Consider the following 14,368-nt stretch of genomic DNA (forward strand, 5'->3'; position numbering starts at 1 on the left):
AGTGATGGGATTACAGGCATGAGCCACCACACCCAACGCATAACTATGCTTTCTCATAGAGCTGTTTTTAAGATCAAAATGAAACGTTTATATAAGCATTATATATAAAGAGTAATGCTCTATGTAAATGTATAGTATTTTCTTATATAGGTTGAGCATCCCAAATCCAAGAATCCCAACTCCAAAATGCTCCAAAATCTGAAACTCTAGAGCACCAACATGATACTCACAGGAATGTTCACTTAGGCATTATGGATTTCAGATTTTTGATTAAGGATGCTCAACCGGTTAAGTATAATACAAGCATTCCAAAGACATATTCAACCTGTATCTCCTTGCTAAAATTATTAAATACCACCATAACACTAGTTTAATGTAACAACTACTTTAAAAAAGAAGCAAACACTACAAGATTCCCACCCAACTATCAAATGCAATGTCAGCTAAAGGATAAGAAAAAACTCCTTTAAGCATCAAGAAAACAGATGAAGGCTTGCAACAAATGATGTAATTAGACATTATTTTCTTAACTCGGGTTAAAAAGTTAGGCAGACCCTTAAAACAACTAGACAGTAAATTTCAGAAAATAGGTTTAAGTGGCTCTTATGTTCTTTATTTCTACAAGAAAGAATTTGATTTTATGAGCTCAGTGGAAGGTACTTACTTGCTTTCCATCTGTAATTCTCAATATCGAACTCATTTTAAGCCCTGCCCCTTTTCAAACTGTTTAATCCTATTCTTTTCTGCTAGAGCCTGTAATTTCCAAAATACCAGCATTTAGATATCTTCAGAAGTTATTTTCACACAGTATTCCTAGAGATAAAATGATGAAAAAATTAAAGTGTCCAAGGAAGGCACCACAACGCACATTCCTGGTCTTAAAATGGTTTCAAATTTTTTTCTAAAACCTTACACAGCAGCTGGAATATAACCACTATTCAGCAAATGTTTGCTGAACTGAGAATGTTTTTGCTAAACTCTATTTTGCTTTTGGACACATGAGAAAAGGCACTGTCTTTATACCAAAAAGAATCCACATTTCAGCACTATGCAGCAGAAATGCTTTGTCAAGCATATTTTCTCAATTCTGTCCAGAAGACTCTTCTGAAAAGTTGGCTGCATACTGCAGTATATTTAACTGGGTGCTCTGAATTGCTCACTATACTTACATAGGGAATGCACTTGTCCCCTCTCTGCAGTGAGTACACAGAGATAAAAATGAATTAACTGAAATACATTTATTTAGCATGCAAAAAGCAATCGCTAACTCAAATTATGGATATTAAAACATCCACAGGAAACAAAATCCTAGAAGTGAATTATTACTTAAGAATTACCTTTAGGCTGGGCGTGGTGGCTCACGCCTATAGTCCCAACACTGTGGGGGGCAAGGAGGGTGGATCACCTGAGGTCAGGGGTTCGAGACCAGCCTGTCCAACATGGTGAAACCCCATCTCTACTAAAAATACAAAAATTAGCCGGGCATGGTGGTACATGCCTGTAATCCTAGCTACTTGAGAGACTGAGGCAGGAGAATCGTTTGGACCCAGGAGGCAGAGGTTACAGTGAACCAAGATCATAAGCTCATGCCACTGCACTCCAGCCTGGGTGACAGAATGAGACTCCGTCTTAAAAAAAAAAAAAAATTATCTTTAAAAATTATAAAATTTACATTATAATTAAAGACTTTAATGTAAACAGTATGTCTTTTTCATTTCTTTGCCTGCCCTCTAATTATAGTTTACAAAATCAACTGTCAAATCACAACCCCAATTCAACAAATGAAGTTCATTTTCTCATTTCTTCTAAAGTAGTATCTAGCCTTCCCAATTTCACAAGTAGACAATGTTCTTCTTAAACAAAGTTACTTTTTCTTTTGTATTTAACATATTTCTTTATTGATTATATCATATTTGAAATTTCAAACACTTAGTTCTTAAATGATATTTAAATTTTTTCTCATATTTTAATGATTATTAAACAGGGACCACTGATAGTACTATTTACAGAGTACAGAAAACTTTGAAAAACAACTTCTTATTCTCAAACAATTGCTACTCACATCTCAGATTAACAACAATAGAAGATTCTTGTGGAATTGATATTTTTACAATTTTAAGAAAAGTTTAGCAATAATTTAAGAAGAGTTTAGCAATAAAAAACACTAAAAGCTGAATATTAAGTAACATTTTTTAATTAAACTCCCAATTTCAACAGTTATATAATTAACGGCAAGACCAAAACAATTTTTAAGTTATGACTTTAGATCTTTAGACATTATTTCAGGAAGAAAGTCTTGGAAAATGAGAATATATGTTCAAATCCAGTGCTATTTTTCTTCAATACCAAGAAGGGTAATTACCAATCTTTTCACTGTAACAATTCAACATGTTTAATTTTACAAATCCAGATTCTCACAACTTATATTAATTTTTTAAAATTAAATTCAAATCACTTCAAACTAACTATAAGCATTTTTACAAAAATTTCAGCACACCCTTTGAGCTTACATGGCTGAATCCCAGAGAGCTTGAAAGCCGAGGCATTTTCTGATTACTCTGGCTTTCCATAAAGAATAAGCATTATACTAACAGACAATTCCACAGCTCACAAAAACACTGGAGTCAGGAAATTTGTATGAAATGACAGCTTAGTATGCTATTGCACATAATTATATGAAAGTCTTTATTCATTCATGCGTACATTCACTCAACAAACATTTACTGAGCCGCCTGCCTTTTATCAGCCACTGCCCTTGAGAAGTTCATTATCTAAAGAGCAACGATAAGTCATGTAATTACACGTATTTTAGTATAACCTGTAAGGTGATACAATGTGACATACACAAATTCCTCTGACCTACTCATTCTGATATACATATAATCTAGAACCCTGATAACTAAAGTGTGGTCCATAAACCACCATAATCGGCAACACCCAGAAGCTAGTCAGAAACAGAATCTCAAGTTCCACCTCAAAATCTACTGAATCACAACTACAATTACCTGGGTAGCATTTTAACAAGCTCCCCAGATAATTCCAAAGCACATTTAAATTTTGAGAAGCACTGAACTAGAACATAACTGAAAATCAGCAAAAACAATGTCATAGAGTCCACATACTTTTAAGATCTTCAAGGTCCATCCTGAGCCTTTTAAAGAATGTATATACAATTTTAACAAGTTCAATGACTTAGTTTCACAGACTAGGAACAAATTAAGAGATACTACTGACAACAAAAAAAGAAAATAGGAAAAACTTACAAAAAGCAATCTCGAAAAGGGACTGCTGTGTCATTTAGCATAGCAACAATTTGTCTAGATAGGCCCCAAAAGTCTCACCATATTACAGTAACACAAAAGTAATCCACATTCTCAAACACACCTCCTGTATCTAGACCATAAATTCCTTGAGGACAGGCATGTAGTTTTATCCTTAAATTACATTTGTAAACTGAATGACTCAAGTCATTAAGATGAGTTTGAGCTAGGCAGTAAGATATACGATGTATTTTGGAAAAAATTCCATCTGACGGAGTTAAAAACATTTGCTTCAAAAAGAGAGAAAGAAAGCGAGGGAGGGAGAGGAAGGGAAGAGAAAGAGAGCGTAAAACACCTGGACGGATAGGGCACACCTGTAGTCTCCAGCTACTCAGGAGTATGAGGCCAGTTTGGGCACCATGGCGAGACCTCGTTTCTTAAAACAAAATAAAAAAAGAGTAAAGCATCCCCATTCTATAACCCATTCACCAAGCACTCTAAGAACACAGGCTTTACTGAATCTATGGCTCCCAATCCCAAAGTCTTCCTGACTCTATTCAAACCCTATTCTGGGGGGACGATGAGAGTGCTAGGAGAAAAAGGAGAAAGATTAGAAGAGGATGGAGGGAAAACAGAAATCACTGACCATGTCAGTGTTCCTCCATTCATGAAAATAAAACCAGCAAAAATACAAACACACACCAAAGATACAGCAATCCCACAAGAGAACAAGTGCTGTCTCTAGTAAACATTCACTCCATGTCCTCTGCCCCTGCGAACCAGGAACATGCTCACAATCCCTCAAACCTAAGAACTCCCCAGAGGCACCTTAACTGTGGAAACATTTCCCCTCACGGCACTCAATGAGCTGGTGAAGGCCAGGTTATGATACAATTCACCGTTCCAAAACAGCAAACTTCAGGCTATAATCAACTAGGTCACTTTCTGAAAAGTGTTGTAATGTCTGTCACTGATAAAAGGTTCTTTTAATTAGTTAAAAACTTTTTTTACTATTTTTCCAGACCTATTTTTCTTTTTTCTCCTGCCATTCTTGCCGGATACCAGAAGCAAAAAGACGTATTTTTCTGCAACTTCTTTCCAACCAGGTAGTTCTCATTCTTACTCTCAAAACAAATTAGTTGCCTTGTCTACGCCCTGGCTTATGCTGTTACTCCATTCAGAGGCCTTTTCCATCTCTTAATCTGATTCTGCACTAATATGTTAGCCCCAAGCCATGTGTGGATATTTAATATCTGAAATGTGGCTAGACCAAACTGAAATATAAGGTAGATGTAAGATGCACATTGGATTTTGAAGACTTTGCACAAAAAAGATGTACAATTATATAATTTTTAAACTAATTACATGTTGAAGTATGTTAAATAGATTATTAAAACTGATTTCACCTGTTTCTTTTCAGTTTTCGTTTTTCTTTGTTTTGAGACGGAGTCTCACACTGTCGCCGGGCTGGAGTGCAGTGGCTCGATCTCCGCTCATTGTAACCTCTGCCTCCCGCGTTCTAGCGATTCTCCTGCCTCAGCATCCTGAGCAGCTGGGATTACGGGCACCCGCCACCACGCCACGCTAACTTTTGTATTTTTAGTAGAGACGTAGTTTCACCATATTGGTCAGGCTGGTCTTGAATTCCTGACCTCAAGTGATCCGCCCGCCTCGGCCTCCCAAAGTGCTGGGATTACAGGCGTGAGCCACCGCGCCCAGCTTCTTTTTAGTTTTTAATGCTGCTACTGGAGAATTTTAAATTACAATATGTGGCTTCTATCAGACAGCCCTGGGGTTTAAATCCTACTCATTCTTCAAAGCCTAATTGAAATGCTGCTGCTTTCATGAAGCTTTCCCCCAGTGACTCCAACTGCCCCAGCCCCCACTGCCGACCTCTCGTAATACTTTTAATCACGCTCACAAAGAATGAGATTAATTTTACCTTGTTATACCTCCCCAACTCCAACATAAGCAAGTTGAAGAACAAAAACTACATCTAGATCACCATGAAGTGTTCCTCTGACACCTTGGAGAGCCCAGCGCTAAGGAATGTTTGATGTCTGCTAATGGAGAGCTCAATTTCTTAATTACTAATTATCTATCCCTTTCAACGATTTCCATTTTTTTCCTCTGGGATTAAAGTCGAGGTCTATGAATGTCCTGTATTATTTTTAAAGTGCCCATGAGCTGTACACAAAGAATATAACGAACAAGTAAAGCCAAAACTAATACATGTGGTTAATACACTTAGATCAACTGTAAAACTTAGACAAGCCTCTAAAGGTCCCTTTTTCAAAAGTGATGTTGTAGAAGATAACAACGTACTGTGAGATCAACCATTTCAAAAGTAGAAGCCTTTCCCAAAGATTAACACTGGGTAAGCAATTTACCAAAAAATTATTGGCGGTCCTCCCCCACCATCCCGACTATAAATCAGGTAAGCATGCAAAAGCTTGGGTGCAGCAAGAGCAAAGTCCCACACTGCATCCAAAGCTCAGAAATCGAGCTGTGAGAAACGTGGTAGTAGGGGAAACGACTTGCGTGAAGGAGACGCATGATGAAAACTGTTGGAATGCAAAACGAGATAACAGCCGGAATAAAAAAAAAGTATACCAGCTACGTGGAAGGGATCCTCCTGGGGTCAACCTCTGAACCCTCAAGCAAAGTTCGCAGTGGTCATTTCAAAACGTCTTTTCTTCATATTGTATTTTAGTGCCTCAGATCTGCATCCAACAAACTTCCGTCTTCAGCCTACTCCAACTCCCACAGCCAGGGACTCCGGCCAAACCCAGCCCTGAAGCCACCCTCTCCAGCACACTTTGGAGACTGACGGACGACATGGGAGGACCGTTCTGAGGCCCAGCACCTGGATGACACCCCTCTCCTTGGGAGTCCCGCCCCAGTCCCTCGGGTAGAACCTGGCAGGCAGGGGGCACCCGGCAGGCAGAGGGGGCGGGGCAGGGCACCGGACTTCGCCTAGGACCGGCCTCTCCGTTCTATGCCGACGCCAGACGGCTCCTCGGGGACCGGCACGATGTTGAGAAGGAAGAATAAAGGGGCACTGGGAATTAGCCCCGGCTCTCACTCACCAGTTGTCGCCGCTCGACGTTGGCAGCGGCAGGACCTCTTCTCCTTCCGCCATTGCTGTTGACGTCCACGTCACTTTGCCGAAAAGTGGATCCCGCGCTGAGACCAACTCCGAGACCCAATGTCGTAAAAGGTCTTCGGAAGTCCAGCACTGAGCTTCCCCAGACGGGAAGAAAGAGGGAGGTGGCAAGGGACTGCAGGAACGTAGCGTCACGGCGTCCCGAGGCCGAAAGGCAGCGTCTTGGGGGAGGAGACTTGGTGGAGGCAGCTGCCCCTCCAAAGACTACATGTCCCAGGATGCCACGGTGCCGCGGACGGGGCGGGGTGGGCGGAGCTCGGTGGGAGCCGTCCCAGTTGGAGGCCTTGTGTGGTAACAGCGTCTCTTTTTGGCGTCCAGTTAGCGTCTTCATTCCAGCTTGGCGTCGAAATTAACAAAGTTAGAATTTAGAGTCCTAACTATTTGAGAAACCCAGGGAAATGGGAATTGACACAGGGAAGGCGGACGTAGGAGAAGAGCCACAGTTCAGTAATTTCCTGCTGTAGCAATTTAATTTGCAGAAAGAAGTGGGACGTAAGGAAAGGGGCAGGACCACCCCTATTTGTGAGGCCCCGTCAAAAGTATAAGTGAAGGCCCGCATACTTTTTGTCTGAATATTTAAAAGTTGTAAATCAAGCTAAATACTAAAGGAGATACGTTCTAGCCTCGTAACTTAAATATATCTTCCTAACAGTCTGAAAGATCAAGTCCGAATTTAGAATTCTAGGACTGGAATTCCAGGAAAGGAGAGCTGCCAAAATCCTTCTCTTCCCATTCCACTTCCCCTTCACACCACATGGGCGGACACTTGGCCACCACCGGGGCCTTGGGATGAGCACACACTCAGGAGGATGGACCTAAAGAAATGCTTTTGCAAGCCCTGAAAACAACAGTGATGAAGTAGTACTGCATGTAACAATATGGATACATCTGAAAAATACGCTGTTAAATGAGCAAAACAGATTGCAGACGGATAGGTAAAGTATGGTATCATTTATATTTGGTGTTTAAAAGACAGTATATTAAAAATAGATCCATATGAGTTTAAAATGCAGGGGAATGATACATAGAAATCTCGGAATGGCAGTTACATTCAGGGAAAGGGAGGAGTTTGCATTAAATTTTTAATATTTTCTTAAGGGCCCAAGGTGGCCACATAGGTGGCCAGTATTCTTTACAGAGTCTATACTTAGGTATGGAAAGTGTTTCATAATTTTAAAGCCTATTTTTTATTAAAATAAATACAAAACATAGTACAGCTATCTCATTTACAACCAAAAACATGTTCACTCTCTTCCCTAAAAGGCAATAATACAGATCTGCATGGTACTGCACCCACTTCCAAGGTCTGGATCTCTGTAATGTTCAGTCCTCTGTTAGGGAACATTTCTTTTAACATAGAATGAGACTTTAGATGCCTTCTATCAAAAAGAATAAAAGACGTGAATCTAGGTCACATTACCATTCTAATATTCAGGACCTCCGCTGGGTCCCTTCAATTGTTGCCAGTAGGTTTTCAGAAACTTTTCAAAAAATGGTTTTAAAACCTATTCAGTCATTGACATGAGAAGCAGTTGTTCACTGGTTAAGAAGATTCTAGTACTCAATTATGATTCATTTTGAGTATAATTAAATCAGCAACTGCTTTATAGTCTCTAGTAGAATATTTTCCCATTAAAAATATGTCACTTGACATTTTTAAACAGTTCTTTATTCTGTCAAAGTAAAGTGGAAAGTTCTGACTTCTGTGTTCTTTAATGGAGCCAGAGCCAGCTTCATGGACATGTAGTCTATGCAATAGCATGAGACCATATGCTTAGAAGAACTCTGTGCTTAATTTCACAGTCTAGTGTTGCCATCTTGAAATTCTTAATAATTTGGGAACAAGGAGCCACTGGTTTTAATTTTGTACTAGTCCTCACAAATTAGGGAGCCAGGTCTAGACAGGGTCAATATCTTAGTGATGTATAACCCATTGGGGACAAGATTTCAACCGAAATTGTTTAGCGATAGTATCTTCTGGGGATTTGTGTCTTTGGTTTTTTTGTTTGTTTTTGTTTGTTTGTTTGTTTGTTTGTTTGTTTGTTTTGAGACAGAGTCTCACTCTGTCACCCAGGCTGGAGTACAGTGGCATGATCTCAGCTCACTGCAACCTCTGCTTCCTAAGTTCAAGCAATTCTCTCGTCTCAGCCTCCCAAGTAACCAGGACCACAGGCGTGTGCTACCATGCCTGACTAATTTTTGTATTTTTAGTAGAGTCGGGGTTTTGCCATGTTGGCCAGGCTGATCTCGAACTCCTGACCTCAGGTGATCCAGCCACCTTGGCCTTCCAAAGTGTTGGGATTACAGGTGTGAGGCAACATGCCCTGCCCATTTGCTCTTTATTCATCAACCTGTTGTAAGTTCTACTCAGTATTTGCTCCAAGGTCATGATATTCAAGACCTCGGACATCCTTTTTCCTCTAGTGATAACTCTAGAAATCTAGCTGAGAGGCCAAGTAGTACTTGAAACTTGGAAGGTCTTTGACTCCTTTTTCTTTGTTATTATTTTATTTTTATTTTTCTGAGACAGGTTTCACTCCCTCAAGTAGAATTTGTTAAATTTTCATAATGGACCTCTGCTTAAAACAAAACAAAAACACTTTTCAAGAACTAGAGAGGATTTCATTATGAAATCTTAGGGTGTATCCCCTACCTGCATTTGTGCATCTAATTGTAGATCCCACATTCTAATGGGAAGGTGTATTATTTCATATTATCCTTGGATAAAATCAAATCAAAATGTATTTCTCATAACGATAAAATTAAAATGTCTTGGTTTTAAATGAAATTGTAGAGAACATAAAAAGATTTTGCATCTATTATTTGGTGTTCTGAGCCATATAATTATGTCATTTATACTGTATTACATGTACTTAATTTCTACCATGCCTGCGACACAGTAGAATCTCCATAAATGTTTGTAAAATGAACTAGGGAATTTTCTGAAGTACTTTTGTAATGGATTAAACTATTCACCTATATAGAAATGGCTGGTTGGGTTCAGGGACAGGTAAGGATTATGAACTCATCTGCATGGTCATAGTTGTTATGTGAGTAGAATTTAATTCAGTTTTCATTGAAATATTATTTTACCATTGTTAAAAAGAGATGGAGAAATGATCATAGCTCTTGATCATTTATTCCATATTCGTGCAGCCTTTTCTTGACTTTTGTGCATTCTTAGGTGAAGACAAAGACCTGAGATGTTTTAATCTACTGCTACACAACAAATTACCCCAAAACTCAATGTCTTAAAGCAATAAATACTTAACTCACAATTTCTGTGCATTCAGGAATCTAGAAGCAGCTTAGCTAGATGTTCTGGCTTAGGGTCTCTTGAGGTTGGAGGCAAGATGTTGGCCAGGGTTGCAGTCATGCAGTCATCTAAAGGCTTCAGTGGGGCTGGAGGATCCAGTTCCATGGTGGCTCACTCACATGCCTGATGAGTTGGTGTTGACTGTTAGCAGGAGGCCTCAGATCCTCCCCAAATGAGCCTCTCCATGGGCTGCTGGAACATTCTTTTGACGTAGTGGCTGGCTTCCCGCAGAGTAAGAGTTCAACAGAGACCATGATTGAAGCGACAACATTTTTTTATTACCTACCCTCAGAAGTCGTAATTTCTGCAGTATCTTATTGGTCAGCTTTATTCAATGTGGGAAAGAACCACAACAAAGGCTTGAATACCCAAAGGCAAGAATCACTGGGGGCCATCTCAGAGGCTGGCTGCTACATGAAGTGATATTAAATCCTACACATTCTTCATTGTTCAGTGAAACTTGCCCCTGAGATTCCTGCTTATATCATCTCAACCCTTCTTACATTCTGTCGCCTCTCACCTAGTTTAGGACCATCAACAGGCACTCTCATCTGGGCACTGAATCATACAGCATCTTGTATTCTTTAACTCTGAGAATGGCAACTGTTTTTAAGTTCCTCTGTAGCCTCCACTGCACCAAATGCAAGGCTGAACGCATAGATAGTGCCTAAGAGTTCTTGTTAAATAACAAAATATTGATTTTTGTTTTTGCAGCTATTGTGTGAGAGTTTCAGAATTCTAAACTTTCCCAAGAATTTCCCTTTGTACCTTACAAGGACAAATGTTTTCACAATTATGAAAATTAGTTCAGTTATTTGCCTTTTTAAAATCCCATCAGGACCTGCATTCCCAGGCTCTTTAAACTACTGAAGCTTAACATTTAATTGAATGATGAACAAAACCAAGTTAATTCCCATTCACAGATGACAAGTGAACAGTTGGCTGCAATTTCAACATCTGCTTTTAATTTGTTTTAAAATGTTGAGCAAAACGATAAAAAAAAAAAAAAAAAAAAAAAAGAGCTGGAAACTCTATTTCTCCATTATCCTTCTAGTAGTCGTCTTCGCTAATTGAAGTTGACTCTAAATAGGTTTTGTAGTTGGACCCAAAATAAACATTTGGATAGGGATTGACCCATTCTTAGGTTTGAGATGTTTGTGCTTTAATGTGGGAGTCTGTTTAACCCTTTGCTCATACCAATTTCGTTCCCAAATGTTCCAGGCAAAAGGCTTTTATTGGGGTTGAGTAATTCCTGGTTGGAAATAGGAATAGTAAACAACATGTTAGCTGGAACTAGCCTTAGTTTTTAAAACTGAACTTCCTGCTTTTTCATGAACTAACAGCTGTAAGGACATACACACACACACACACACACAGGCACAATCTGAAAACAGAATCCTTCAGACAATGGCAGTGCTATTCTTGATGTATAATTTATCTCTATTTGCCTTATACACTTGTATTCACCCTTCCTTTTTGGTATATCTATGTGTTGCCAAATAAAATCATTAGCAAGGAATCATCTAAGGTAACTGGATGGAATTATATGATATATGCTTTTGACAAAGTGTGTTAAAAATATAGGTATATGTTACAATTTATCTGAATATGTTATTTACAAGCTGATTTCTCTAATACCCTAGCTAAATTGTACAGCTTGTCATTGTCATTTTCACATCTCAAATTTACATAAGAAAAATACAAAAGTAAACAAAAAGAATTTTAGGATATCATGAACGTAAAGAATGACTACAGATACAAAAGCATCCAGAAGTTTAAAGAATTTATTCTCTATAATTTTGCTCACACTTTTTTTCGGGACAATAATAAATTCTCTGTTGTTAATTCTCACCTATAATCTGGTAACTCCTGTATCTCCGTTTCCAACCCATTATTACTATAACAATAATGTTGCCATAAAAAACATTATTATTTTAAAAATTATTAATATTTTCAAAGCATTCTGTGATAATCTGTCAGCAGAGAGAAAGCCCATTTGTCTTCAGCCTATTTGTCTACCTTCAATTTAGATAGATATTCAAAAGAAATTTTTTTTTTTGGCACTCTGCATATATAAATCCAGCCATCTACTGGGAGCTTGCACTTGGACGACAGATATTCCGAACTCAACATTTGAAAACTAAACTCATTTTGTCTACCTACCTGACAATCTCTACCTGCCATTTCTTTTTGTTAATTTTTCTTTATTATTTACTTTTATTTTGTTAAATTTCAAAGACTGTGTGCACATCTACCTGCCAATTCTATAGAGTTGAATTTTTTCATTAAATCTCCAGTCATCTAGCCAGAAACTGGGAACTTAGTCTGACTTCTTTGTCTTTCTTCCCATCGGTCAGCATGGCCTATGATTTTTTCCCTTCCTAAATATTTTTAAGTTGGCTTCTTGTTCCCTTCTGCAGATTTTCTCTTGTTTTTGTCCTGGTTATATTTTACATGAAGGGGTTCCTTAATTAGTCTCTACTTCTTCTATGCTCTTCCCCATGCAGTCAGCACTTCCTCTACCCCAGAGGTTCAAACCAGCAATCCTGAGGCTGAATTTACTTAGCAGTTTTTATTTTGTTGTTGTTTTTAATAACTTCGGTGTCTTTATACACTTTTCATTGTGCTTCCCGCAAGACTTCCCATTACTTCAAACCAGACCCCTTTTGTTACTTGCTAGGTTCTCCAAGGTATTTGAATTTGTGCCTCTTGCTGCACATTTTCTAAAATGAAAATCTACCTAAATTGCTTCAATGACTCCCCACTCCCTGAAAGAATATCCAAATTTCTTATAACTGATACAGTATTCTCATAATCTGTCTCATTAAGTGCTTTCCCATCTTTCTTTTTGGTTTTTGTTTTTGTGAGACGGAGTCTTGCTCTGTCACCCAGGCTGGAGTGCAGTGGTGTGATCTCAGCTCACTGCAACCTCCACCTCCTGGGTTCAAGCCATTCTCCTGCTTCAGCCTCCCCCATAGCTGAGATTACAGGCACGCACCACCACAGCCAGCTAATTTTTTTTTTTTTTTTTTAAGTAGAGACGGAGTTTCACCATGTTGGCCAGGTTGGTCTTGAACTCATGACCTTGTGATCCACCCGCCTCAGCCTCCCAAAGTGCTAGGATTACAGGCGTGAGCCACCACGCCCAGCCCCCATCTTTCTTTATAAAATATACTTCAGCCACTCTGTATTCAAGGCTTAAAATATACCCTGCTGCTCCATGACTTTTGTCTTTTTTAAAACTATTTCCTCTGCTTTGTTAATTCTACTCAGTCCCTCAGCTGGTTGCTCCTAGCTACAAGCCTTGAGCATCGTTTCCTCTGTAACCCTCTCTCCCAAACAGAGTTATTCATTTCTGCCTTTTGCTGCTGCTGCCCCTTAAACATACCTCAATTATTGCCATTTGATTTACTTGAATTTGGATTTCATATTCATTCATTGATAATTTATAGGATTGTTGGGAGGATTAAATGAGTTAGTAGAAGTGCTTAAACAATGTCTGGCACGTAGTAAATGCTCTATAAGGGTTTGTACTTATATATGTGTGTATGTGTGTATATGTGTGTGTGTGTGTGTGTATATATATATAATCCATTCAATCATTTATTCCTACAGCAAATTACAGTTGTGTATCAGGTATAATGCCAGGCATTGGAAATGGAAAGGTATAACCTGGTCCCAAAGATCTCATATCTAGTGGAGAAAACAAACATGTGAAAACATAATGAAAATAAAGTTGGAAACAGGGTTATAGCCCAGGAAATGGATTGGGTCGAAGGACACGAATCATGGTAAATTTTGGTTTTGATTATTTATGTAAGATGAGAGATTACCAGTCAGAGACAGAGAATGGCAATAGGCACTCTCATATGCCATTTATGGGCGGTCAATTGATACAACACTTTTGGGTGGAAATTTTGAAATACTTACAATTAAAATATACATACCTTTTGAAACATGCTTTTCCAAGAACTTATAGAAATATTTATACAATCGAGTAAGAATATATACAAGGATGCTCACTGATGTTTTGTTTGGCTTGTAAATGCAAAAACGTGGAGTCAGGCTAATTGTCCGTTATTGAATGGTTCATCTCTATGATGAAATACCATGCTGATGCTAAAATAGAATAAGGTAAAACTGTGGATGCTAACACAGAAATATATTTATGATATATTAATTTATAAAAGCAAGTTACAGAACGCTGCCTAGTATTATCACATTTTTTCTAAAAAATTGAGATGATATTTGAACATGCAAATAGCAATTAAATAATATATGTGGAATTGTTAATGGTGATCATTTTTAGTGGGTAGAATTTAGGGGGAACTTTTGTTTATGTGTTTATAAATTGTTAGAATTTTGTTTTCCAATGAGCATGTATTACATTTGTAATATGAATACAAGTTTGGTGAGGCTAGGCATGGTGGCTCATGCCTATAATGCTAGCACTTTGGGAGGCCGAGGCAGGCAGATCACCTGAGGTGAGGAGTTTGAGACCAGCCTGGCCAACATATAGTGAAACCCCATCTCTACTAAAAAAAAAAAAAAAAAAATTACAAAAATTAGCAGGGCGTGGTGGTGCACGCCTGTAGTCCCAGCTACTTGGGAAGCTGAGGCAGGAGA

At 38.6% G+C, this 14,368-nt stretch overlaps 1 protein-coding gene and 1 long non-coding RNA gene across 12 annotated transcripts in view; one reads left to right on the plus strand and one right to left on the minus strand.

Moving 5' to 3' along the window:
* The window catches only part of TBC1D23 (TBC1 domain family member 23), a 64,093-nt gene extending 57,664 nt beyond the window's left edge, over positions 1 to 6,429 (minus strand). For all 11 annotated transcript variants that reach the window (XR_012431733.1, XR_012431732.1, XM_074033615.1 and 8 more), the window contains exon 1: positions 6,350 to 6,429. Coding sequence is in view for 2 of the 11 variants with exons in the window: in XM_005548307.4 (XP_005548364.1) it covers positions 6,350 to 6,402 (53 nt within the window). In the remaining 9 variants the exon portion in view is untranslated. The remainder of the gene's footprint in view (positions 1 to 6,349) is intronic.
* Positions 6,430 to 7,173: 744 nt separating this feature from the next.
* LOC135969479 (uncharacterized) overlaps positions 7,174 to 14,368 on the plus strand; it is a 121,169-nt gene continuing 113,974 nt past the window's right edge. Inside the window, exon 1 of the long non-coding RNA XR_012431737.1 lies at positions 7,174 to 7,361. This is a non-coding gene — a long non-coding RNA (uncharacterized lncRNA). The remainder of the gene's footprint in view (positions 7,362 to 14,368) is intronic.

The sequence above is a fragment of the Macaca fascicularis genome, chromosome 2 (assembly GCF_037993035.2).
Source record: "Macaca fascicularis isolate 582-1 chromosome 2, T2T-MFA8v1.1".
NCBI classification, from domain to species: domain Eukaryota; kingdom Metazoa; phylum Chordata; class Mammalia; order Primates; family Cercopithecidae; genus Macaca; species Macaca fascicularis.